This window comes from Camelina sativa, chromosome 14, assembly GCF_030686135.1.
Source record: "Camelina sativa cultivar CO46 ecotype springtype chromosome 14, ASM3068613v1".
Lineage (NCBI taxonomy): Eukaryota > Viridiplantae > Streptophyta > Magnoliopsida > Brassicales > Brassicaceae > Camelina > Camelina sativa.
The window spans coordinates 16,602,871-16,629,305 of NC_141893.1; the positions used below are offsets into that span (position 1 = coordinate 16,602,871).

At 37.8% G+C, this 26,435-nt stretch overlaps 1 protein-coding gene and 1 pseudogene across 1 annotated transcript; both read left to right on the forward strand.

Moving 5' to 3' along the window:
• The first annotated feature begins 220 nt into the window (after positions 1-220).
• On the forward strand, positions 221-3,226 carry LOC147928318 (uncharacterized; annotated as a pseudogene).
• Positions 3,227-22,246: 19,020 nt separating this feature from the next.
• LOC104741871 (NAC domain-containing protein 12-like) lies at positions 22,247-24,130 on the forward strand. The gene is made up of 3 exons (XM_010462796.2): positions 22,247-22,536; positions 22,636-22,901; positions 23,385-24,130. Exons 1-3 carry the CDS (start codon positions 22,350-22,352, stop codon positions 24,018-24,020), a joined length of 1,089 nt encoding a protein of 362 aa, XP_010461098.1. The 5' UTR covers positions 22,247-22,349; the 3' UTR covers positions 24,021-24,130.
• Positions 24,131-26,435: the final 2,305 nt, after the last annotated feature.

A 26,435-nucleotide genomic window follows, 5' to 3' on the forward strand; every position in this document is an offset into this window, starting at 1 on the left:
AAACTGCCCTGCAACTAATGTTTCAAACGTTTAACTCAGAAGTAGTAAGACAATTTATTTCGACCGTTAGATCGTAACTGGATATTTTGATCTGATGGCTGTAAATAATTGTGGTAGAAGCTTCCTTGCGGGCGACAAGTTGGATGTTTCTACTAAGTTACCATAAAGTGAGACAGTTTGTGGATAAGAAACTTGAAGCGGCTGTAGGGTTTTGGGAGACATGGCTGCGCAGGTATGTGTTAGGTTTTCGTGTGGATAGGCTTTATCTTGATTTATTTTACTTGTTATTTGTGGATGGGTGAGTAATCGAAAATTCTGAAACCAAATGCAGGATGATATCCCTAGTTATTGGGTTGTAATTTCCGGCCATTGGAATTGCACTGGGGATGGCGTTTGGGGGTTTCAGGTGGACAATAAGCTATTGTCGCGTGTAGTTCCTTTGACGGCGTCGACGAGTTTATTGGAATTGGAAGGTTCGGTGGTGGCTGAATTCGGTTTGTTGGAGAAGAAGGCGATACTGAGTTATTGCATCCCTACATTTATGCAATTGATGACAGGGGTGAGGACGCCCCCAGTTATTGTGACTACTAATGTCAGACTGGAGTACTATATAGGGATGTTGTGTTTGAACCGAGGGTTGAATTTGTTTGTTACGTTTGAAGAGGTAAGGAAAAGAGCTAATCATCAGGGGTTGATGGATTCCAGAGAGGCAAGGCACAAAAAGCAGAGCTGTGGTTCGTCATCTGGTCTTAGTAATAGTGTAAGTGAAGAGGTGTTTTTGGGAGAAGCATGTACGGCAGGTTATAAGACAGTTTTTATTGAGACAACACAAGTTGATGATGATTACATGGCTGAAGTTGCAGAAATAGAGGGAAAGATGATGGGCGATAGGCTTAAGGTAGGTGATCTAGAGGTTGATGAGAAGAGTTCAGACGTAAGGAGTGATTCAGAAGGTTATGTAGTTCCGGATAGTTTTGAAGATGTTGGGGAGGAAGAAGAAAGTGAAGTGACAGAGGTAACCGTTACCCCAAAGGACTATGATAAAGAGTTTTGGGGAAATTTCATTGGTGATCAGTTTGGGCGAGTAAATGTTGTGGAGGTTATGTGTAATACGTTTTCTTGCTTTGACGGTGTTAGTTAATGGGGCAATTCCTTTAAAAGAAGAAGAGAAAGCGAAGACAAGTGTGGATGTGAGACCTGAAGAAGCAATTGTGGGTGTGAGAGCTGTAGACGCTGAACATGCTGGGTTGTCTACATGGTCAAATGATTGTGTACAGAGAAATGTCCCCGCCGTGGATAGTAGGAAGCTAGAAGATATTGATGATGAGGAGTTTGATATCCCTCCTCTGTTTGACGACACAGAGTATGACAGGGAAGAGATCCCAGATCTTGACTTTAAGGATGATGGAAAAGGAATTTGTAAAGGAAAGTTGTTTGCAAACAAAGAGGATTGCCAGATTGCTCTAGCGATATATGCTATTAAGAACATGTTTCATTTTAAGCAAACGACAACCAAAAAGGATTCGTTTGTATTGAGTTGTTCAGGTGAGAGTTGTGATTGGAGGGTTCTAGCATGTGAAATGAAGGAGTCAGGATACTATGAGATTAGGAAAGCAAATCTTGAACACAAATGCCCAATAGAGACGAGGAAAAACTATTTGAAGAAAGCCACCTCAAGGGTAATTGTTGCTGTCTTTAAGGCGAAGTACATTAATCCGACTAAAGGGCTAGCCCCATTGGATCTGCAGCAAATGGTTCTTGAGGATCTTAGGGTGGCTGCATCATATAGCAAGTGTTGGAGGGCGAAGGGGAAGGCTTTGGATGGAATGTTTGGGTCGGATGATGAGTCTTTTGAGGATCTGCTTGCATATTTGCATGTCTTAAAAGAAGTTAATCCATGGACAGTTATGATTTAAAAACAGAAGTCTTAGAAGATAGGAGAGAAAGGTTTTTGTATATATTTTTGGCATTCGGGACATCAATTGAACATTTTCAGAGGTTGAGGCGTGTTATTGTTTTGGATGATACTCATCTGAGCGAGAAGTATAATGGAGTGCTTCTTACAACTAGTGGGCAAGATGCAAATTTCCAGGTTTTCCCTCTGGCTTTCGCAGTTGTAGACAGTGAGAATGATGATGCTTGGACATGGTTCTTTGAGAAGTTAGAGAGAATAATTGCGGACAGCAAAACCTTAACAATTATTTCAGATAGACACGGATTAATCTACACTGCAAAGAAAATAGCTTATCCGTTGGCACATCATGGAGCGTGCATTGTTCATCTTGCTAGGAATGTGAATTCCCGGTTTCATAACAAAGGGCTTGCGAAACTAGTGATGAAAGCGGCATTTGCGTATAAGGTAACAGCCTATCAAGAGACATATAGGCAAATAAAAGCAAAGAACAGCAACTGTGCAGTGTACTTGGATAAAATAGGTGCCGGTCATTGGAGCAGGGCATATTTCCAAGGAAATCGTTCCAATTTGATGACGTCAAACATTGCGGAGTCGTTGAAAAAAGTTTTAGGTAAGGGGCGATCGTCACACATTATTGAACTACTCAAGTTCATTTGTGTTATGTTGACAAGGTGTTTTAGTGCGAGGCGGAAGAAGGTTGTGAAACATAAAGGATTAACCATTCCTGAGGTTGATAAACAGATGCAGAAAAATTTGTTGGTCGTTAGTGGGAGCAGAGTTGGGACTATTTCAAGTTGGAGTTATGAAGTTGTTGGTTTGCTAAACAGAAAACACCATGTGTTGCTTGATATGAAACAATGTTCATGCAAACAGTATGATCGAGTTAAAATACCATGTGGACACGCATTGTTGGCAGCAAATACACAGGGGATACCATATGGTACGTTGGTTGGAGATTTTTATAAGAAAGAGTTTTGGAGAGCTACTTATGAAGGAGTAATAAATCCAGAGCTTAGTGATGTTGACATACCATTCAAAATTCAGAACCGTGTGTTGTACCCTCCAAAGGCTTGAAGGCCATCTGGACGCCCAAAGGAGTCAAGGATCTCGTCGATTGGAGAATTTCCTGTAAGTTTAGGTTTTTAGAAGTTACCTACATAATTGTATGTGATAGTGTAAGTTAGACGAGATGATGTTTTGTCTTGTTTAAATATGCAGAAAAATGGTGCGGCAAAAGGGAAAGTGAATAGGTGTGGGAGATGCAAACAGACTGGGCATAACCGAGCTAGTTGCACGAACCCTTTGCCATGAGGTCGAGGTGTGGTGTAGTGTGGAGACCCTTAAGTTAGTTTTTGTTTTTTTTTTGTGGTGGTCTATAGTGGATACACCAAATCAACCATTTATAGGGTTGTTACGGTTAGTAATGTTTTTGGGGTCATTGAAATGATGTATCCATGGTTGGTTAGGCTTGTGGATATCCTCGTGGTAATGGTGATAATTTTTTTGGGGGGTTTTGTACTCGATCACCGTCGGAGGGGTTATATTTTGTTTATGGGGTAACTGATAATTAAATGCATCAACATCATAATGTGATGAATGTTTTGGATTTTATTTATGAACTCTTAAATTGTGTCATGATAATGGTCGATCATGTGTTGGCTATAGAAGTATAAAGATCCATTTGGTCAACCTCTGAAACATACATATCCAATTGGGCAACCTCTAAAGTGTACATATCCATGTAGTAACAGGAACGTGGATTTGGCTTGTAAACATGTCTTTGGGTAGTAACCAATAATTAAATCCAGTCAAGTATACATATCCATGTAGACGGACACTTTTGGAAGAATTAATCATAAACGTGACTTGGTAATGGTTCTTATTATAATTTTGATGTTCCTAACGTATTTTTGAAAATTGTTTAAGAAATATACCAAACATATATATAACCCTAACGGTTATTGCACACAGATGAATGACCCAAATACCCCAAAAACCTAAGCTGAAAAACTAAACCGTAAACCCTAAACCCTAATCCATAATCCGGAAACCTTAGACCCTAAAACTGAAACCCTATACCCTAGCCCCTTAACCCTAATGGTATAGAGACATCATAATTATTGGTAATAAGTTACAATTTTACATAACAAATTACAACCGGAAGTACTAAACCCCGAGACATAAAGCCAGAAGTGAAACTAACCACTAAACACTAACCCTAAACCTAAACCCTAAACCGTAAACCCTAAACCCTAAACCCCAAAAACCTAACCCTAGAGACATTATGCCATAAGTGAAACTAACCCCTAAACACTAAACCCGAAAAACCTATCCGTAAACCATAAAACTAAACACTAAACCTAAACCCTCCACACTAAACTCTAAAACCTAAACACTTAAGCCTAAATAAAGAAGTGGTAAACCTTGAGACAATTAGTATGAAAGTAATGCTAGGAGGAGGAAACTTGAGAGTTTTAGATTGAGACAGTGTTTTGTTTGATTTGTATGGAGAAAGTATTGGACAAAGGCAATGTCTTTGTTAGATTTGTGAATTAGTGTTGAAAATAAGGATTGGATGTATCCACAAGCAAACATGGCATGGATACCCTGGACGTTGAAAACCCGGGAACATACAGTATTAATGGATGTATTTAGTATCCAGGGGAAACCATTGCGTGGATACCCTGGCACGGTGGATAATTTGGCGAGGACTACCTTATTGTTATGAACAAATATTATTTACGAATTTGAAACGTTGAATACTATAGTAAAATATTGGTAAAATATTTAGTATCGACAGAACACCATTGCGTGGATACCGTGGGACGTAGAGTTATGAGGAAAATTTTAATGTTGTGAGGCATTAAAGTTAGATGAAATAGAAGGTTTGTTTAGTGAAATTTGGTTCCGGTTACACAAATTTGTATTTTACAGCAAAAATGATTGAGTTAAAAGGAAAAAACAACAGACGTCATATAAGCAAAGGGGCTAATTCGGCAGGCTAGAGGTGGAAAGGATGAGGACATGCTGGTTCATTTGTGAAATGATGCGTAGTGGTGTTTGGTCGTGCACAACGGGGACATCGAGGACGACTAACTCTAAACTTTGGCTTGGTTGGTGATAATTTATGGCATCAGTAGATCCCCCCTCTACATATGTGAGAACCCAGCTTTGGGAACTATAACAAGCACAGACGAATCTCCTTAAGCAAGTCCCTTGTTATTATTCGCCCACATTGCGTAGGGATTGATGTTTTGTAGACATTTAGAGAAGAAGCAATAGTATTTTGAGTGTCGCATTGACCACCACACGAGATCTTCAGACTTGTCAAGGCGGACAGTTGAGAGACATTTGTGGGAGTAAACAACATCCAAACCTTGTTTTCCAGAAATTAACAAGTTCTTCAAAGCGTCCACACCATCTTCACCCATAAAAGAAGCAACTTTGGCTAGCAACTCGGATGGCATGTAAAATTCTGAATCGGATTTGAGCTGAAAACAATAAGGGGCCATGTGATAAATTCAATAAGTTTCATGATAGTATTGGACATAGAAGGATTAAAGGAATTAAAACGAATCTTATCGTAAGAGCAACTTCATGAGGCTGAGTAATGGCCATAAGAAAACCAAATTGTTTTGCATCGTGGATGGGCCGTAAACAGGTTTATGACCTTTATATAGGGTGACAAGCATTGTTAGGGTTACATATGACCTGCTCCTTTAGTTCCCGTTTTATTGTCGCGTACTATATCCATGTGGATTGGAAGAATTGTGAATATGGTGTGTCTCTCTTAAATGTAAATATTGAGAAAATGATTCCGCTCCCATTCCATGTGGATAGACTTCTATGGTGTTTTTAGGGGTAATGTAAATTTTTGGTATTGATAGTAGGTAAGGATGTTTCCTAATTTCCAACAGGTGAACACAAGTAGGGGATGGGACAGGGCATATGGTTTAAAAGTGGATGGGACCGGGCATATGGTTATTCGTTTTGGTACAGTCGTGATGTGAGAAATGTGGGCATGTCACAGTAAGAGCATTGTGGTATATCTTCGGGATCTCGAGGTGGTAGGTGAGTTATTTAAGATGTGTTAACCTACTGAAATTAATTTGAACGTGACTAGTGTGGACAGAACTTTACAAAACAAAACTTTGCAAGCTATATCCACGTGGATGGAAACCACAGAAGTACAAATGGGAATACAAGAAAGTTAGCTTTAAGAAGAGTATTTACTGCTGGTATTCGAAAAAGAAGAGAGGATTTTGGGGGATTCGCCGAGAGAGCACATAGAAAGGGAAAATATGTTTCCAACATACAATATCGTGGATCGAGGTAGACTTTTGCCGCAAACTAGATATTACCCTCGGCCGAACAGTGCTTTGACACAGAGGAGTGATCGTGAACCAGAAGCAGAGCCAATCCGCGAAGCTACTATGCAACTGAATTTACAGGTTCGTGCTATGACCTTATAAATGTAAGATCTGCAAATCTGTAGATTAGAAATTTATGTTTTGATGTGGGTAATACTTGTTGTTCCATATTAAGGTTCTTGTGCCAAGATATCTACACATTACAGCCCCTATACTTGCGAAAATAGTAAGTTTGGTAGCTGAGGATGGTCTCATGTCGCTGAAAAATTGGATAATAGCTGGTTGCGCGGGGAGAGTAGCTGCTTTGTCTCCAGAGACACTTTCCACGGTGAGGTTGGATCGGGATCCCGAGTTTGTGAAATGGTCAAGGCCTTCACATGTATACTATGATATCTTCGGATGGTGTCTATACGAGAAGAATCCATATGCATTGTATGTGAAAAGCTTGTTCGTTGCATTTCAATGCCTGCAATTGAAAGAGGCAATTGAGTTGGTCGGTACAGTGAAGAGTGTGTACCCAGTTGCTGAACTATTATGGGTAATGTTGAGTAGCTGCGCTGGAACTTTAGATATGGATGTTTACTAGAACTTTAGGAAGAAGTACGACTTTGGGCAAGTAGACAAAATGGCGGACTCTTTGATGTACCACATATACATCATGGGGCCTCAAAAGAAAAGCACGTACATGAAGCCTTGCCTATTTGAAGATTTCCCAGAGTGATGGTCGCAACACGACATGCTTGATGAATAAAACGGGGAGAGATGCATGGAGTGTATCTACTTTTACCTATCGAGAGATATAATGTATTTATCTTAAGTTATGGTATTAATGTTGTTTGTTTGTGGAAGATTATGCTGAACTTTCGTAATGTTGGATGGTTGTAACTTTCCAGATTATGCTGTCTATTTCTATTGATCATAAAGTTGTGGTTTCACTAGTATTTGAGTCATATGGTATATGTCCACATGGTCAGATATGAATGGAATGGTAAGAAGAAATATAATGGACCCATCAACATAGAATGAATTGTTAAGGATATGATACAGTAATGAATATAAAAATATGGAAAATGGTTACACAAACTAGGGGATTTGGGTTGACCAAATTTTTTTGAATTGTGGGTAACTTGGGTATTTGTATAAATGTTGACCACAAATTGGTGAATTTTTTACCATAAAATATGTTCTGATTGGTCGAACATTGTTCTGATTGGTCGAACATATGCGTGGTTAGTGAGCAATGGATAGTTAATAAGTGGATATTGTGGACAATTAAAAGTGGATAGGTAGTTTTGAATGTTGAGAGGAAATGAAATAACACATTATTGGTGTGGATGGGGGGGGGGGAACGCATAGGTTACTGTCCACAAATTAGTGACTATACGGATATTGATATTTTAGATTTACACAAGTTAATCGACGTCATGTGTGATACTTACGAAGCAGTGTCCATGATTAAAATAACATTGTCCACGATGATCCATCCATTCATAGGTGACCACGTGGATAAATTGCATGTGTATAAAACTAGAGTGAAACCACACATTAGGTTACAACTGATAAAAAATATGAATTAAGTGCATAATGACATTAGGTATCCATTGGAGTTTGACCAAATGGATCTTTAGACTCCTATAGCCAACACATGATTGATCATTATCATGACACAAGTTATGAGTTCTGATAACAAGATTTTTCACCCAGGGTATCAATTCCCTATGAAGTTGTAGTACAAAGGGTTATCAATCCAAATGGTTGTTATGCTAGCATATGAGATATGATCAGAAGTTCAGAACTATGCAAGTCAAGCCAAGCAATAAATGGGTTTGATCTAACAATCGTAAAATAAATAAAAGAAAGCAAATAAATAAGAACCACATGACCTAAGCACTCGATGCAAGCATTCGAGTACAGGATCGGGTGGGGTGATCGAGTAAAGAAGAAAAGCAAGAACAACTCGAAGGTATACTCGAAGCAGGTGATCGTGTACCTGTTCGGGTACGTGATCGAGTTATGAATAAAAATGTAAACAATCTAAATACAAAAGCTCCTAAGGATGGGGTAATCGACTCCTAATTGTTCCTGACCAATATGGATGCCCTACATGCCTCAAGCAAATATTCCTTAGACAATGAATCTCTAAAATCTTGTTAAAACACTCTCGTGCTAGAAACAATCAACCTTAATCACTTCCCTACCCAACTCTCGTTGGAGAAACATGACCAAGCAGACAATACAAACCGATTCATTATTGTCAATAAACCCCTTACTCATCTAATCTCTTAGGCTAAGTGAGTAAATCTCTAGCATTGATTGATTCAAGCATTTCATCTACACCTCTCGATGGTAAAACACCCTAGATCTAATCTCACCCTCTCGGTTTGTTGATAGCATTAAGAACACCAATCTAGAAGGGAATTTATAAAACATAAACAACCAAGCTAAGACATCCTAACTGATCAAGAACACAAAATCGTCTATCCCATCCCTAGAAACCTTACTTCACTACTTAGATCTCATTTCAGAAAACATAAAAACATTGATAAACGAAAATTGCATTGTATTAAAAATAGAAGTAGAGTGGAAAAGTATAGAATCAAAAATGCAAAAAGAAATGAAATTAAATCCTAACAAAGTAGAGAAAGTGTTTGAGTCGCTCAGTTTCTCTCCCAAAGGCTCTCGCTCTCTGTTCTGAGGGTCTGCGGCGTGCTAGGGCGAGAGAAAGAAGAGGGGGGGTTTATATGTGGAAACCCATTAACCCTAGCTTCCCAGTCCTGCCCGAGGGTCTGCTCGATGGGGTGCATGAGGATGAGCTCGGGTTGCTCTTCGGGTAGGTCCTCGGGTTGTTCTTTCTGTTCTTAGATCCTCTTCGATCAGGTTGGTGTTCGGACTGTTCTTCCTGCTCCATAGCTTCTTCGGGTACATGCTCGGATTTGACCTTGTTTCTCCCCATTTTCGGCTCTTAAACACCTATTTTCATCCAAAATATGCAAATGCAAGAATGCAACACCCTAAATGGCCTAAATGTGGATTCCGACAGTAAATGACCTAAAAATGCTAAGGTTAGGGTAAAAACAATGCAAAAAATGGACAAAAAGAGATGCTTAAAACATGTAAATTAGAGAGTTATCAAGTTCACAAATAAAAAAAATCCAAAAATATTCAACATAAATAAAAACGAAAACATTCATCAGTTGGGTGGTGCTACTAATAATCGTTGAAATGAACATTAAGTTTACCCCAATCAATAGGAGGGGGAACGACACACTGTTTGACATCGCCCACCGCAACCTCTCTCATCTCGTCTAACCTCTTGTGCTCCGCCTCGAAGTCGACAAGTTGTTGACCCAAGATTTAATTCAGTTGGAAAAGTTGAGCGTCGATTAGTTCAACTTGATGCACGAGAGCGGTAGCCTCTTCCTTCTTCTTCATATGATCATTCATCATATGAAGAATTGCTTTGAAGCGATCAGTTGTCTCCGCCTCTACTACGGCTCTCGTCTTACTAAACGCCTCAGACATGGCCTCTAGTGCTTCCTCTTCCCACTCGAAATCTGAATTGCGTTTTGGACGTTTACTGGAACTCTCTCCGACCATGTTGATGGGCTGTGTTGCTTCGTCTTCCTACTCTAAAAAGCGTTTAGGACGTTTACTGGAACTCTCTACGGCCATAGCTCGAGACCGTAAGAAGAAGAAGGAGATGAAACCGTAACCAAACGTAACTAACTTATAGGTGCAATAATCAAATAAGAAGATGCAATAGATTGAGAGGAGATTGAGAGGAGATCGAAGAAGAAGATGCAATAGGTTTATATAGAGTAGGCAATGATCGAAGAAGAGGATGAAGAGAAGGGAACGATAAAATGAATTTGGAGATATCGAAACGATACCATGAATTTAGAGAAATCGAATCGATACAATGAATTTAGAGAAATCGAAACGATACCTCCTTACGGTACCGCTTAGTGTCAATGTATTAGTCATCCATTCATATTTGACCACGTGGATATGTTGCAAATGAGGAAGATTATAGTGAAGCAAATGTTAGGGAAAGTTGGAATTAAATGCATTACGACATTAATGGAACAGATTTAAAGAAAAGTGTAACACCAAGTTCTAGTAGATTTAAAGAAAAGTGTAACAGCAAGTTCTAGGAGAATGGTAAAATAAAATGTTACATAGGTAAGTTACAAACATAGGCTGAATAAAAACGGGTAAAGTGGGGGAAAACTACGTGTATATGGGTACCACAAATTTCTTGTACACGTTCAGTGCGTATTGAGCCCGAATATCATCCACTAATTTATCGGTGATCGTGGACATGAGTTCAGTACCAAAGCCAGTTGCGATGATTTCTAGAAACTTCATGGCAACCGGACCACAATCGCCACATCTTTCGTTGACGTAAACACCTTCAATCCTGGACCAGGTAAATGGATTAATTCCATGTTGCTGAGTGGCAGGAGGCATGCATAGTTTCTGGATTAGATACGGCAGCTGCTCTGTGATCGGAGCGATTTGTTCAGCCACCTTCGCATCGTTGTATAGGGTTACATTAGGATCAAGGATCTCAATGCTCCAATTGGGGAGATTGATAACTAATCCAACCCAATGAGAGTCGTCCCAAATCATGGGAATGAAGATCATGCTCCAAAGTTCAAACCACTCGGCTGGAGAGCCAAGTGTATTCCGTTGGAGCTTATTGTCCCACTTAACTCTTAACTTGACTTTTGCTTTACAGTTGGTTTTATAATTTCCTTGTAAGTAGTTGCAAAGCCAGGGTGAAAGAAAGATGGAGCGCTCAATGGAAAGGACATGAGCAAGCTTTGGTTGCAGCAGATCAACTAAAACTTCCATGTGTTGCAAAACGAAATATGATGAAGGAAGAGTTAAAGGTGTTATAAGGGAATTGCACAAGATTTGATCGAAAACTTACCAAAATGCTAACCCAATTCTTAGGCCTGACAAGCTGTTTAAAAAAGTGATTGTTAAGTTCGTATCCACACCGGGTAATGTGTCTCCTGCAGTTGAGAAAGTTACTTTCTTGTTGTGGAAAAAAACAAAGGAAAAGAGGGTAGTAAGTAGGAAATTACGTGTTAGGGGATGATTTAAGTGTTGTCTTCATCAAGGACGCCAGATTTTTATCAACACGGAGTAAAACGTCAGGGTAATGTGACGGCTCCCTTTCAGGCATATCCACTACAGCAGCTAGAAGGGTCGCTTCTTTTTCAGAGAGAACACCCCTTTCAGTTGGTGGCGCAGGAAAAGAATCGCTGAGAGTAACATATTCTGCGGGCGTAGCATTGGTCTGTCGAGAGAACAGAATACAATGTAAGATAAAACCACATGTAGAGCTGATTAACTCCAAGTAAAAAGGGTGAAAATGGGTTCCATATATTAAAACCTCGCTGTCGTCGCTGTCTGATTCCTTGTTCTGGAGCGGTGACTGGCAACCAGAACCATGTGGGGGGGGGGGGGATAGGGTAGCATGGATAGTAAAGATAGAGCTGCAAAATTTGTTACATGCTGCTCATCGCTGTCAGTTGTCTTGGTATCAACGGGAGCCTCGTCCTTGTCATGGCTGACATCAGAAACCTAAAGAAGGAAGAATAGTAAAGGAACGTAGATAAGAAGGACAGCAGCTGTCAAAGGTGATTAGGAATCCAACCGATGTCAATGTGGATTAGGATGGTTGGGAAAATGGATAGTCAAAAATGGGACAATGGTGGTGGGAGCAAAGCAGGCTAATTTTTTTTGTTACATGTTGGTCCTCGGTGTCAGCTGCCTTCAAATCAACGGGGGCCTCGTCCTCTTCCTCGCTCTCACCAGAAACCTAAAGAAGCAAGACGAGAAAAGAAACGTGGATACGAAAGACAGTGGATAGTTAAAAATGGACAGGGTGACTCCTATGGATAGTTAAATATGGATAGGTACCTGCTGGTCGTCGTTGTCTGCTTTCTTTGACTCAACGGGAGACTCCTCGGGAGAGACCTGAAGAAGATGAGTATAGGAACGAGGATAACTATGTGAAGTATGAGAGATCAATGTGAAGTAACGAGGATGGTTGGGAAAATGGATAGTCAAAAATCGGACAATGGTGGTGGGAGCAAGGCATGGTGGTGGGAGCAAAGCAGGCTGATTTTTTTTGTTACCTGTTGGTCCTCGGTGTCAGCTGCCTTTGAATCAACGGGGGCCTCGTTCTCTTCCTCGCTCTCACCAGAAACCTAAAGAAGCAAGACGAGAAAAGGAACGAGGATAAGAAGGACAATGGATAGTTAAAAAATGGACAGGGTGACTCCTATGGATAGTTAAAAATGGATAGGTACCTGCTGGTCGTCGTTGTCTGCTTCCTTGGACTCAACGGGAGACTCCTCGGGAGAGACCTGAAGAAGTAAGATGAGTATAGGAACGAGAATAACTATGTGAAGTATGAAAGATCAATGTGAAGTAACGAGGATGGTTGGGAAAATGGATAGTCAAAAATGGGACAATGGTGGTAGGAGCAAAGCAGGCTGATTTTTTTTGTTACCTGTTGGTCCTCGGTGTCAGCTGCCTTCGAATCAACGGGGCTCTTGTCCTCTTCCTCGCTCTCACCAGAAACCTAAAGAAGCAAGACGAGAAAAGGAACGAGGATAAGAAGGGCAATGGATAGTTAAAAATGGACAGGGTGACTCCTATGGATAGTTAAAAATGGATAGGTACATGCTGGTCGTCGTTGTCTGCTTCCTTGGACTCAACGGGAGACTCCTCGGGAGAGACCTGAAGAAGCAAGATGAGTATAGGAACGAGGATAACTATGTGAAGTATGAGAGATCAAGTTGAGTAGGTTTAAACCTCAGAACGAAATAGAGTCAACGCAAAACAAGGGGATTCCAATACATTAGCAGCATCAATATTTTGATTGATAAACGCATGGGTACAACAAGTTAGTGTGGCAACCTTTGAGAGATTTGGTACGTTGAAAAGTTCATAAGACAGGTAGTTAAATACCTTAATCCCTTGAGAGGATATATAGTCACCGTCGTGGACAGGGATGGAAGTAGTTAGAGATACTTGTTTGACATGTGGAGGTTCATTAGCTGGAACATAATGCAGATTTGAGTTGCCTATGAAGTCCTATAACAATGTGGTGTACGGTTGAGGTTTCGTGATAGTGTCATACAAAGGAGATCCCTATTACCAAGAAATTGGTTAGATAATAAATTAAAAGGTAGGTTTAATACTAAAGATGGAAATGTCTCTAACTTTAGTGTCGGTATCAAAAACGGGTTTGATACCAGAATCCAAATCCAAATTAGGGGACACATCCTGAATTCCATGCCTGTTAGTGGGAGGACTGTTTTCAGGTGAAGATTCCTGTGTAATTAAATAGAGAGATTAATTTTAGGGACAATGGTTAGTTACCCTGCAGATATGAGTGAATTATCCTGTTACCAAACGGCTGGACATATTGTACCCAGTCATGATCGTTTAGTAGAATATCATTAGGAGAGGTAACTGGTTTGGTGGGAGATGGGTGAGCAGTTTGTAATGGTGTCCTGAGGGTTACGTTATCTGCCGCATCATCGGGAGCGGACGTAGACAGATCTTTTGGAACACTCGATGCTGCTGAATCCTTTTCAATAGGAGGATTAAAAACTGCAGTTAGTAACCCGAGGGGGCGTCGAAGCTGAAGTCTAAACTGAATCTGAGTGCGTTGATCTTAGCTTAAAGTTTCTTATTCTCAGCTTTTAACCTCTTAAACTTACTTTATGTCGCTTCTTTAAAAGACTGAAACTCTTTCTCCACAGACACTTTGAAATCAGCCAACCAGTCCTCGTCAGTGTTTGCGTTAAGCACGCGGGGGCTCCTAGACATTGAGGAACTGGGTTTTGGTGGATCGTGTTTTACACGAAGTTTTGAAGAAATTTCTTTACGCCTTGGGACAATGTGTTTCCTGTGTATGCTTGGCCCCTTCTTTTCTGAGAAATATATCAATGGCAAAGAACAATCGCCACCAGGCCACTCCTTCTTTGTGAAAATGTGCCCTTTCTCAATTTTACATTGCAAATGTGCAATCCTTTTATCTTTAACTTCATCGTCCCACTCTCCCCAACCGGTTTCTGGTGGAACAACTTCAAGATACGGGGTAACTGATAACTGCGATTGTGGATACACAATATGATTAAAAATTGTATCCACGTGGATATGGTGGGAAAAAAATAAATAAAGGTAAATTTACGCCTGAATAATGCTCTACACATAAGACATCAGTTAGCGGTAGATTGTTCTTTGGAAGGCCAACTGAATCCCATTCCAAAAAGGTATGTGGATCACCAGCCCCTTGTATCTTATCAAGTAAGCCAGAGATGTTACGCTATGCGAGCAGTTGAAGGGCTAGAGGGAAGCCATGCAAACGAAAGGACTTCTGTTGCAGCTTCTCGGTGAAACTCTTTAATGGGTCTGCCGGTTTAGAAACATTGCCCTGACGTCTAGATCTTTTAGCGACTGGTTTTGATTGGGATTTCAAATCAGGTCTCATTGTGGAAATAGTCTTCAAGAAAGATTCTCTACCCTAAGGGAATGCTAGGAACGAATCAATGTCTTCAAGCATTTCGACATACTTCCACGTCGGTCTATGTGTTTGGCTGGAGGCAATCAGTACACCATCAACAATGAGAAGAAGAGCAAGACGAAGCTTCTGATCTTGAACAGTGATGGCAGGGTTTTCAAAAGTGTTGTGGACATCAGCTAGAGTTGCCTTTCGATCTTCCCCAATCAACTTGTCCCAGTAACATTCACCATCAGAATCAGAAATAGGGTCATCTCCGGGGTCGTAGTCTTCAGGTAATTCGCCACATGGTAAATTCGCCACAATTTTAAACAGCAAGGTAAACTGAATTCGCCTCATTTACATTTTGTCCCACCGTTGAAAAAGCTCTAACTAACCACAAAATATTGATATACATTAATATACACGGGTTTAAACAAGAAAATTAACATGTTACGTTTGTGTTACATGAAGCTCAAAGAGCTAGCCGATTAGCCTAATACAACAGGCTAAACGAAGAAGCAAGAAAAACCGGTACTTATTTCGCGACTCGTCACTTGGAAATTATGAACCACATAATCTAAAATCTAAATTATATAAGTTGATTACTCTAAGTCATATATACATTGCATATATGTGTGGACGTATCTTTCTATTCAAATCTAATTAAACTTACAAGATTCTATACATATAACTAGATATTCACCCGCGGTATACCGCGGGGCTATATTTTTTTTTTAGAAAAACGCAGGAACCATGGCGGCCGTTAGGGTTTTTCTAGGAAGAAGATGAACATAGTGAAATGACAAATTTGTCCTTCTCATTTAAGTGAAAAAAAAAACTTTTTTCCTCTTCTAGCTTCGAACCCTGGTCTGAGCAGGATTTAAAACTCTTTTAACCACTACACTATATCAAATTTCCATGCAGATGTGTAACTTTAGTAGTATATAACCTAATAATTTGAAAAATGATGATATATCCCCTAATGCCTACTACCGCTTATTAAACGATTAATCCCCGCCTTAACCGTCTAGGCGCTAGGCGCTACTCCACCGTCCGAGTAGCGCCTAGCGATTTCTTGAACACTGATAAAAATTCATTGTATACATGAAGTTTAATCGGAAATCTCGGCTGTTATTATTGTCTACGGTAAATCAATTGTGTTTAATGTTTAGTACAGTTTTTTTAGAGAATAGATTAATTAAATATAAAATATTTAATGCTAATGGGTGTCGGTCCAATACTTTTGGAAATTTGAATAAAAGAAAATTTTCTTCAATTAGATTCCAAATTTAATATTATTTAAAATAAAAAATAATTATAAAATTTAATGTCAATGGCATTCTTTGTAAATAGGTATATATAAATTGTATATATAAATTGTCTCAAAAAAATGTATATATAAATTGTCATATTACTGATTTGTATTATATAAATCAAATTTTGTTCGAATTCTACGTAGATATTGATCTTGCATGATATTTATCTAAAGACTAAACGATTAAAATACGCGCGTGCATAATTTCTAATTCAAATAAATGCAGAAATTAGTAGACAATTACGTCAGTATGAGCATGGGTTTACATGACAATAGGCTTTTGTCGAAATTGCTTGACATGCAAACTTTTACAATGCTTCACCAACCAATGCAGTTTAACTTAATTATTAACCATTGACTATGGCTAATTAATTAAGCACTAATTAGTTAATCATCTAAAGTGTTTTTTTTTTTGATGCGTTAGTTTAGTACTCTCCAAACACCTCACAACTCACAACATACGCACTATAACCATAAATTCGTCGTCGCATTCAAATATTACGCTCCAAACGCCCCAAAAGCACTCACGCCGTAAGTCCTTTATAATAATGATGATATCTCGCTCAGTTATTTGATTTTGAACTCAAGTGATATACTGATTTCACATACTTATGTATTAGAATAGGTTATGTTACATAGCGTTAAAAGAATATATACCACAAAAGGCTGATATATATCCAAACCACATAATTTAACTTAAAAGTCAAAGAATTTGATTACTCATATGCCATACATTGTAACTATGAGTGGATGTCTCTTTCTATTCAAATCTATGATTTACTATATCTATTTTTGTAGTAGTACTGATTTGAATTAATAAAACTGCAATTTAATTCAAATTCTTCTACGTAAACGACGTGTCTAGTTGATGATATGTATTTAAACAATTCAAATAACTAACTCAAAACAAACAAAAAAACCGAAAGTGGATAGTTACGTCAGTATGAGCATGGATTTACATGACTTCCCATGACAATAGACTCTTGTCGGAATTGCTTGACATGCAAACTTTGCTGTGAGCTTCAACAACTAATGCAGTTTCACTCAGTTACTAACTATTGACTACGGCTGATTAATTAAGCACTAATTAGTTAATCATTCAAAAAGTTATTTGATGGAATAGTATATAGTCCGCCTCACCACCCACACCATACGCAAATATAACCAAACACTTATCGCGTTTAAATGTATTTATTAATTGGACTTTTGGTGTGATAGAAAAAAAAAAAGATAACAAGAAAAAACAAATTTGTGGAAGTACCGACAATTTTTTGTCATCTAAAACATCCACATTTGTGATACGTTCTGCCAAAACAAAAACAAAAAACAAAAACAAAAAAAAAAACAAAAAAAAAAACAAAAAGAATGAATCAAAGAAGATTAGAAGAAGAAGCTGTGTCGATATTTTTTAACGTATAATAAATATTGCAACAATTTAAGCTGAACACAACAACACATTCGAGCTTGAACCTTTTTCTTTGATGAGCCCAATTTTTATAATCTCAAACCATACACGACCATTTGAACCAAAATGGTTAAACCAAGAATGAACGAATACCCAACAAAAATTTTCACATTGGCTCCGGTTTCATCCCGGCCCTTTGTCAAAGTTCTCCGAAGTGATATTCTAACTTCCTCTAGCTAGATCAACTTCGGACCACCTTCAACAATCTCGGACCGTCCATGAACTTACTTCCATGTTACGATCGCGATTTAGTTACCTGTTAAATTTTCATGACAAGACATACATTTTACTACGAATAGCCTAATTAAATTAATCTTCCAATTTATATATAGATCTAACTACATACAATGAGTTTGATTGGTTGTGGTTTTGGAATCTTTCCACCACCATATTTTGGTCTACATCTCTATAGCTTTTCTTTTTGCTACCTACAGCCAAAATATACATTCAATATATTCCACAAAATTTAGTGACTTAGTGTAAAACTTTGAACCTTATTGTGAGATGTGACGACAATGAGAATTAATCAATCTTATTCTAAACTAATATTCAATTAATAACATACATGTGAACATGGGACATGATTTAACAAAAGGGAATGACGAAATGACGAATCAATATTAGTATGGGAACAAATTACGAGGTGAAACCTCACATTCAACTCAATTAAAATTTAAATAAAGAAATGAAAAAGTGAAATATTGGGGGGTCAAATGTGGTTAATCATTATATGGTATTAGTTAATCCATCAATTTTGTACCCAAAACCATGATTAAGCATAGAATTTAGGGAAATAAAACATCATTATTAATGTTGAAACACAAAGTTCCCATCAACAGACAAATGATAAGCACAGTGCTTGTAGGGTAACAACTTTAACATTTAATAAGTATATAATAAGAAAAACGATTAAAATGCTATTGCTCTAGCCTCTACATGTAAATCATATTACAGATCCTTATACTTAATTCCCTTAATTAAGTCCGTAATTGAACATATACACGTATTTTGATGTTACAGTATAAGGTTGAACATGAATATACATTTGCATAAAAAAAATTGCTAATTAATAATGTTGTGTACATAATCCAACCATCACCTTTTTAGTTGGGAGTAGATATTCCAACCTGTCACTCCCACTTTCATTCTCTCTATTTTTTTTTTTTAATCTATTTCAATTTCTAAAGTCATCAGTTCTGTCATACATCAGGAAAAAGAATTCGGGTAATTGTTATAAGAAGACTGTAAGAATAGTAATCGGACGTTATTGCTCGTTGTTATTACGGTAATGCCATAACAATATGGTTATGTTAGAGGACTCGTCGATGTTCTAGCCGCACAATAGTCAGGTTGTCAGCAGAATTAGTCGCATAGGGGAGGGAGTGGTAAATTCTTAGACTTAGTAAAAATGATATAAGATGCTCAATTAGTTGTTGAATGGAAGACTTTAGAGGAATGAAAGTAGCATGCCAAATTGATATTTGAACTCTCCGGAGAACGACTTGGATCACAAGGGTCCTAGATATGAAGGATTCCCCTTACTGAAAAAATGTAGAGAATGATGATCCTTGGTAACCAAATGGATTATACTTTTAAGATTATATTCTCCTTTATTATCTTACCAATGTAAGTATCATCATAGATCATAAATGGTTTGTACTCCATATATATGAGTACCCTCAAAAATTTTTGGTATTCCCAAAACCTAAGAATTACTACTATATCACTACAAACTTACTATGTAAAACTGTCTGAAAAAACTTAAGTGGTTGACAATAGTTTCTTGTTTACGGTGAAGAGCTAGCTAAAACTGAAATATACATGCATGAATTGGGCACTCGGAAGAGGTGAATAGATGATGAAATGAAGGTGGAGTGTCACACCTTGTGAAAAAAGCATGTCCCCTGCTCTCTTCGCCTTGTTTTGTTTTCTTTGACTTCATATACGTTTTTGTCACTGAATTACACCTATAAGGCTATAACTATAAATTAACATCGAGAGTTCTTTTGTTACCCTTTTTTTTTTTTTTTTTGGTGGGAAACAGGGAGAGTTTACCCTGACTATTATTCAACTACTAGAAAAAAATTATACAAAAACATCTCTAGACCGAGGTACACCAACAATATTCTCATGTAAAACCGACCCTAAATCCGGCGGTACAAAATGAAGAGCATGAAAACCGAACGGTAAAAAAAACGCATAGTTCGCTAATTCGTTGGCAAGACGATTAGTTTCCTTATACACATGAGAAATCCGGACTATCCAGTCCCTAGAAATGAAGCCATGACACAAACGTACCAGGAAAGACAGCGGATGTGTTTCACTTATCCATGACTTAAGAAAACCCACTACAATCTCTGAGTCCACTTCCAACTCCACCCTTGTTATCCTTCTCTCCCATGCAATATATAGGCCATAGAACACACCCCATAACTCAGCAAGAGGGTCCGTACACCGACCAATGTTGCAAGCAAAACCACTAATCCACTCCCCTTTCTCATCACGTAACACTCCGCCAGCCGTTGCCATCCCCGGGTTCCCATGAGAAGCGCCATCCGTATTTAACTTAAACCAACCTGATCCCGGCAGCTCCCATTTGATAAGCCTCGCTATTCTCACTCTCCCCTCCCGTACAACTCCATTCACCCGCCGAGCCACATCAACCTCCTGCGCCATATCCTTAATAACTCGGACCCTATCTTTGCAGAGCCTGTCTCCCCCAAACACATTACCGCAACGCCATTTCCAACCCCACCAGCATGCAATAGCGAAAAGTGTTGCCCACTGTCCTCCTACATCATTCAAACCCACCCCCAAATTCTCATATAACCACTCGAACATGGTACTAGTAAAAAAAACACGATGTTTTTGTCGGGGAACCAATCGTTGCCAGATCCCTGCCATCGCAGGGCAATCCCGTAAAACATGAAGTATTGTTTCCACGCCACCTTGACAGACCGAGCAAACTGCGGTATCACTGAGATGTCGCCGATGTCGTTCACTATTCGTCATAAGCACCTGATGAGAGACCAACCAAAGAAACGCTCAAACCCATTCTGGTGCCGTAACTTGCCAAACACGTTTATAGAAGGTAGCCATATTCGTTGTCGGAGTATGGTCCCGAGAAAGAAGTGCAGCCGCCAACTTCATGCTGAACTGACCATTTGTCGTCCCACTCCACGATAATTGATCCGTTAAACCCAATACATTATTCAGCACCATCGCCATCAATTCTAGCCGCTGGTCCTCTGTTATACACGGGACAATGCGAGAGTAATCCCACCCCAGACCATCTAGCCAAAGCTCACTTGCAGTCACATTAACAAGGTCTGCTAGTAATTGTACCAAACCCAACTCTTGGAGAGATACAGAGCCTAACCAACGATCTGTCCAGAAACATACCGTCCTCCCATCACCAAGTACCCACCGATTTGCCTCCAAGACCACCTCTCTTAAACCCCAACCCACACTCCTCCAAAGTGCCGACCAAGTACTCTTGGCAACCATCCATTTATGATCATGGATGTCTCCAACTGAATACTTGCTTCTCACTACACGCGCCCATAAACTTTCATAATCATTTAACACTCTCCACCCCAATTTTGCGATCAGAGCTTTATTCATCACGCTAGCTTGGCAAATTCCCAAACCACCTTCACTCTTGGGACGACAAACCCGCGCCCACGCCACAAGATGTTGCTTCTTCTTTTCCACGGTACAAGATGTTGCTTCTTCTTTTCCACGGTACAAGATGTTGTTTCTTCTTTTCCACGCCCATTATCTTATAGAATTATATTCCCTAACTCTATTTCATTTTAAATAATATTTTAAGTACACACATTTGAAAATTTTCATTTACTTTTTTTTACATAAAATTATTATTAAATTAATTCAACCAATAAAAAAACATATTGCACAATAAAAATGGTAAAAATAATACATATAATATTTTGCATATAGACTTGAAAACTTCACTTAAAATCAAAATTTTAAAACGGAAGGAATATGATAAATTATATATAAGTGATGAATACTTGGCACAAAATAATAAGAGAAATTGATAGATTTTAAAATAGTTTGTAATGCATTTTTGATGATACATGGAAATGAACGACGAGCATACCAAACACATAAACTTTTAGATAAAACTAACTTAACAAGGTAGATCATGAAACGACGACGTCAGTCATAATAATGGTTGGGAAATATTTCGATGTAGCTTCTTATCCATTATGTTTATAGAAGATAATTTACATTCATTTTCTTATATAAGAATCTAATACTTTATATTTTCCATCTATTAGTAGACCAAAAACACATGAAATTCAAATTCTACAATAAGTAAGTGCAAGAAAAACAAAGATTTATCCCCCACTAAACCTGTTTATCTACGTTATAGTATTTTCCCCTTTTATACATTACACATGACATGACATGACACGTCAAAAGAAATATGTCTTACGTCAGAACCTACGTATGATCAAATTCGATTTAAACATAGGACATATGTTACTAAATTGTATATTAATTCCATAAAGATACTTTAACGCATGATAATTTCCAAACTTCTTTATTTAAATAATAATTTACCCCTTTTGGGGGCTATGTGTCGTTGAGTCCCACCACCATTATAAATGATCTCATCGCTTGCTTTCTTGTTTCTAAGTTGTAACCATTTCCACTTATAATCATACAGCTTCTCTACTCTTCTAGAGCAAAAACAAAACAAAAAGATATCGCCATCATCATCAATGGCGGATACTAAGGTAAATCTGTCGATTAATGGACAATCAAAAGTGCCTCCAGGTTTCAGATTCCATCCCACCGAAGAAGAACTTCTCCACTACTATCTCCGTAAGAAAGTTAACTCTCAAAAGATCGACCTTGACGTGATTCGTGAAGTTGATCTTAACAAGCTTGAGCCTTGGGATATTCAAGGTTTTTTATACAAGAAACCCAACTAATTTCTACTAACTCTATCTCTCTTTCTCTCTTTCTTTGTTCTTTATTTTGAACCATTTTGGTATGCAAATGCAGAGGAATGTAGAATCGGTTCGACGCCGCAAAACGACTGGTACTTCTTCAGCCACAAAGACAAAAAGTATCCAACCGGGACCAGGACAAACCGGGCAACAGTTGCTGGATTCTGGAAAGCTACGGGACGTGACAAGATCATATGTAGTTGTGTCCGAAGGATTGGATTGCGGAAGACACTCGTGTTCTACAAAGGAAGAGCTCCTCACGGTCAGAAATCCGATTGGATCATGCATGAGTATCGCCTCGACGATACTCCAATGACTAATGTAAGAGTGTATATATATAATATATATAGCTATCATCAATATTCATTTTAGGTTGGAAGAAACAGATTCCATAGGTCAAAGAATAAGCTAGACTCGTTTCATGCTATATAAAAGGTTTTGGTTCATTTAATATTATGTACTAGAGCCGAGCCGTCTTTTAGCATGTGCAATTAAAGTAATCGAACATGATCCTAATTTTAAAGATAATAATTTCTCTATAAAAGTATATTTACGCATAAAGTAATAGCTTATATGGTTTTTTTAATATAATTATCACAACATATGTACATTTAATATATATAAAGTTTGTAAAGAAGGGTTGGTTGTTGATTAAAAAATAAATAAAGGGGTTATACTATGCATCCAACAAGTATTGAACGAACAAGATCGAATTGTTCCGAAAGAAAACAATATAAAGTCGCATTTACGTCTTCATCATGTCATTTTGCATTTTATAAGATCGATTTGTTCCATTTATCACAGGGCTACTCTGATGTCCTAACCGAAGATCCGATGAGTTATAACGAAGAAGGTTGGGTGGTATGTCGAGTTTTCAGGAAGAAGAACTATCAAAAGATCGACGATTGTCCTAAAATCACTCTATCTTCTTCACCTGACGACACGGAGGAAGAAATGAGGCCCACTTTTCACAACACTCAAAACGGCAACGTCTTAGACCATGTTCTTCTCTGCATGAACCGTACCGGTTCTAACATTTGCATGCCCGAGAGCCAAACGACTACCAAAACTCAACTTCAAGACGATGTCTTATTCATGCAACTCCCAAGTCTTGAGACACCAAAATCTGAGAGCCAGGTCGACCAAATTTTCATGACTCCAAACCAACTCGATCCCTTTAACGTTAAAGAGAAGATAACCGGCAGACCGGTTTGCAGTAACTGGGCTAGTCTTGACCGGCTCGTGGCTTGGCAATTGAACAATGGTCATCATACGTGTGGTCGTAAGAGTTTTGATGAAGAAGAAGAAGATGGTGATACTATGATGCAGCGATGGGATCTTCATTGGAATAATGATGATAATGTCGATCTTTGGAGTAGTTTCACGGAGTCATCTTCGTCTCCTTCGTCTTTAGACCCTCTTCTTCATTTATCTGTATGATTATATATATACAAAATACATACACACAATATATATATATATATATTACTTCTATAGTATTAAAATTAAGTTTGTTAATAATAATAATAAAAAAGTCTCATATTCTATGATATCATGTCTTGGTATTGGGGTTCAAGACGTGAAAATTAAAGACTTTTTAAAATTATAATCATAAAATTTATGAAACTAAAGACTCTTTCGATTGCTTACTAGACTACTGTTACTAGTAAGCATGTTTATAAAAGTCAATTCCATTTAGTTATTTTTTTTCACACCCCTTAATTAACTTCTTTTTTTTTTTGGGTCTACATATACATTTCCGACATGCATGCACTATCGGAAACGGTTGTAATATTTTAGATCTCCTGAATTTTTTTTTGAATGTATATATGCTGTATGTATAATGTATTCCAATGTTATAGTTATAAAAAACAATCAAAAAATTTAAAAAAAAAAAAAAAAAATCAGAAAATAATGTTTAAAAAAAAAAAAAAAAAGAGATATTCTATTGAAAATGCATAAATTAAATGCATGTACATAGCTATGACAATTAAGTCATACGGTTTTGGAATATAAAATGAGAGAGTAGAGATTACATCAATGATTATAAAATCACTAGAAAAGAAGAAGTGTAAGAGAGTTTTCTCTTAAACCACCTAAGATGGAGGGCCGAGGCTGCCTCGTCCATCCAATTATCTTGGACATATATCACAAATTCACAATAGTTTAATTTGTCAGTTGTAAATGAGCATCAGTTGCGATTGATCGCTTGTGAACATAAGGTTTATAATTTAACCACTGATGAATAGCTAACCAAGCTAGACTGTGAGTATGGACTCGTTCTTTCGACATGATTGTGCCTGTCTGTCAAATAATGGTTATGAAAAATTTTAGGAGGACAAAAATAGGTTAGTCCTTTCGAAAACCTTTTAATGTTTTAAGTAAGAGTGAGCAACGAAACTGAGCCAAATATAAATTTACAGGAACAACCCGACCTAGATATGATATGTGTCCAATATATTATTTGGACAATAATAAGAGTGTTTCTCGTAATACGGTTGGAATCATATGAAAGTAGGAAGAATTGTGATATATTGATTAGGAGGAGGATGGTATGTTAGTTGAGGTTTCGATGAACCATCTTCCTCCTCTAGAACATAATTTGCATATATGTTAGAGATTTTATAAGTGAGCATAAACATGGTTCATCGGATTCATCTTTCTTTTTCTCCTGAGAATTGTAGGATTTAATTAACATGGATCGGGACGGATCAGAGTCTTTGTGTCATGTCAAACGTAGTGTGCTTTTGATTATAGGATCAGACTACCTAGTGTAGTTAAATTCATGTATAAACAAAGCTCACGTATGACGATGACAAAAACAAACAAAAACAAAACAAAAGTCACGTATGACACGGGAATTTTATCTCGATAAAGTATCATTGTCATTTTGACATATGATAAATGAAGTGATATTTATTTTGACTTACATCTAATTAAGTAAAAGTGTACCAAATAATTAACGACAGCATAATAAGATTCTCGCTTCGTTATAATTGATTCAACTTTTGGTGCAAGTGCAACTGTACTGTTTTATCTTTTCGTTTCCGTTTGAAATTCCAGATTTCTTCGTGCAAATGGGACAATCCATCTACCACAGTATCACTTATCTAATTATAAATTTTGAAATATTCTATAAGAGAACAATGTTAGAAATGTTCTTACGTAGCAGAATGTAGGATAGTAAGTGGCTCGTAATTAATGAAGTTTTTAAGAGAAATTGAAATAAGCCGACTCATACGATGGACAGAGAATTCTTGTAGGCACAAGATAATGGATCCAATATGCTGGTTCGAATGAGTCAAAATTCAACAGTGTCACTAGCTAGTTGCATGACGTGATTCAGTGAGATGCAATCGACACGGAGCGTTGTTGGTGGTAAGAGGCCGATTCAACTAGTGAAAATGGACCAATTAAATTAATACTGATCTTTTTTTCAAAATATTTGATCAATCATATATTTTTCATGAACTAACCAAGATAAGTAAATAAGTGTAAAGAAGTCTTCGAGTTTACCATATAAAATGTAAAGAAGTCTTCGAGTTTCCCGAAAGTTTTTTTTTTTTTATTCATAACAACTTTTTTATTGAGGGTCATAATTCTGTCTCTGATTAAGAAATAAATAAATGAAACAATGGGAACTCATAAGATACGAATATAGATGGCAAGTCATGTCTCATAATTACCAAAAACTAGTTGTCACATAGTTTTCAAACTTTCTGATACTAGAAAGAAGTCCTATATATGCCTACATTATCTGTAAAAACAATCTCAAATTTTGGGTTATGCCGACAGATATTCACCACATATTTTGGTGACAATTGACGAATTTTAACCAAATATCTTAAAGATTTC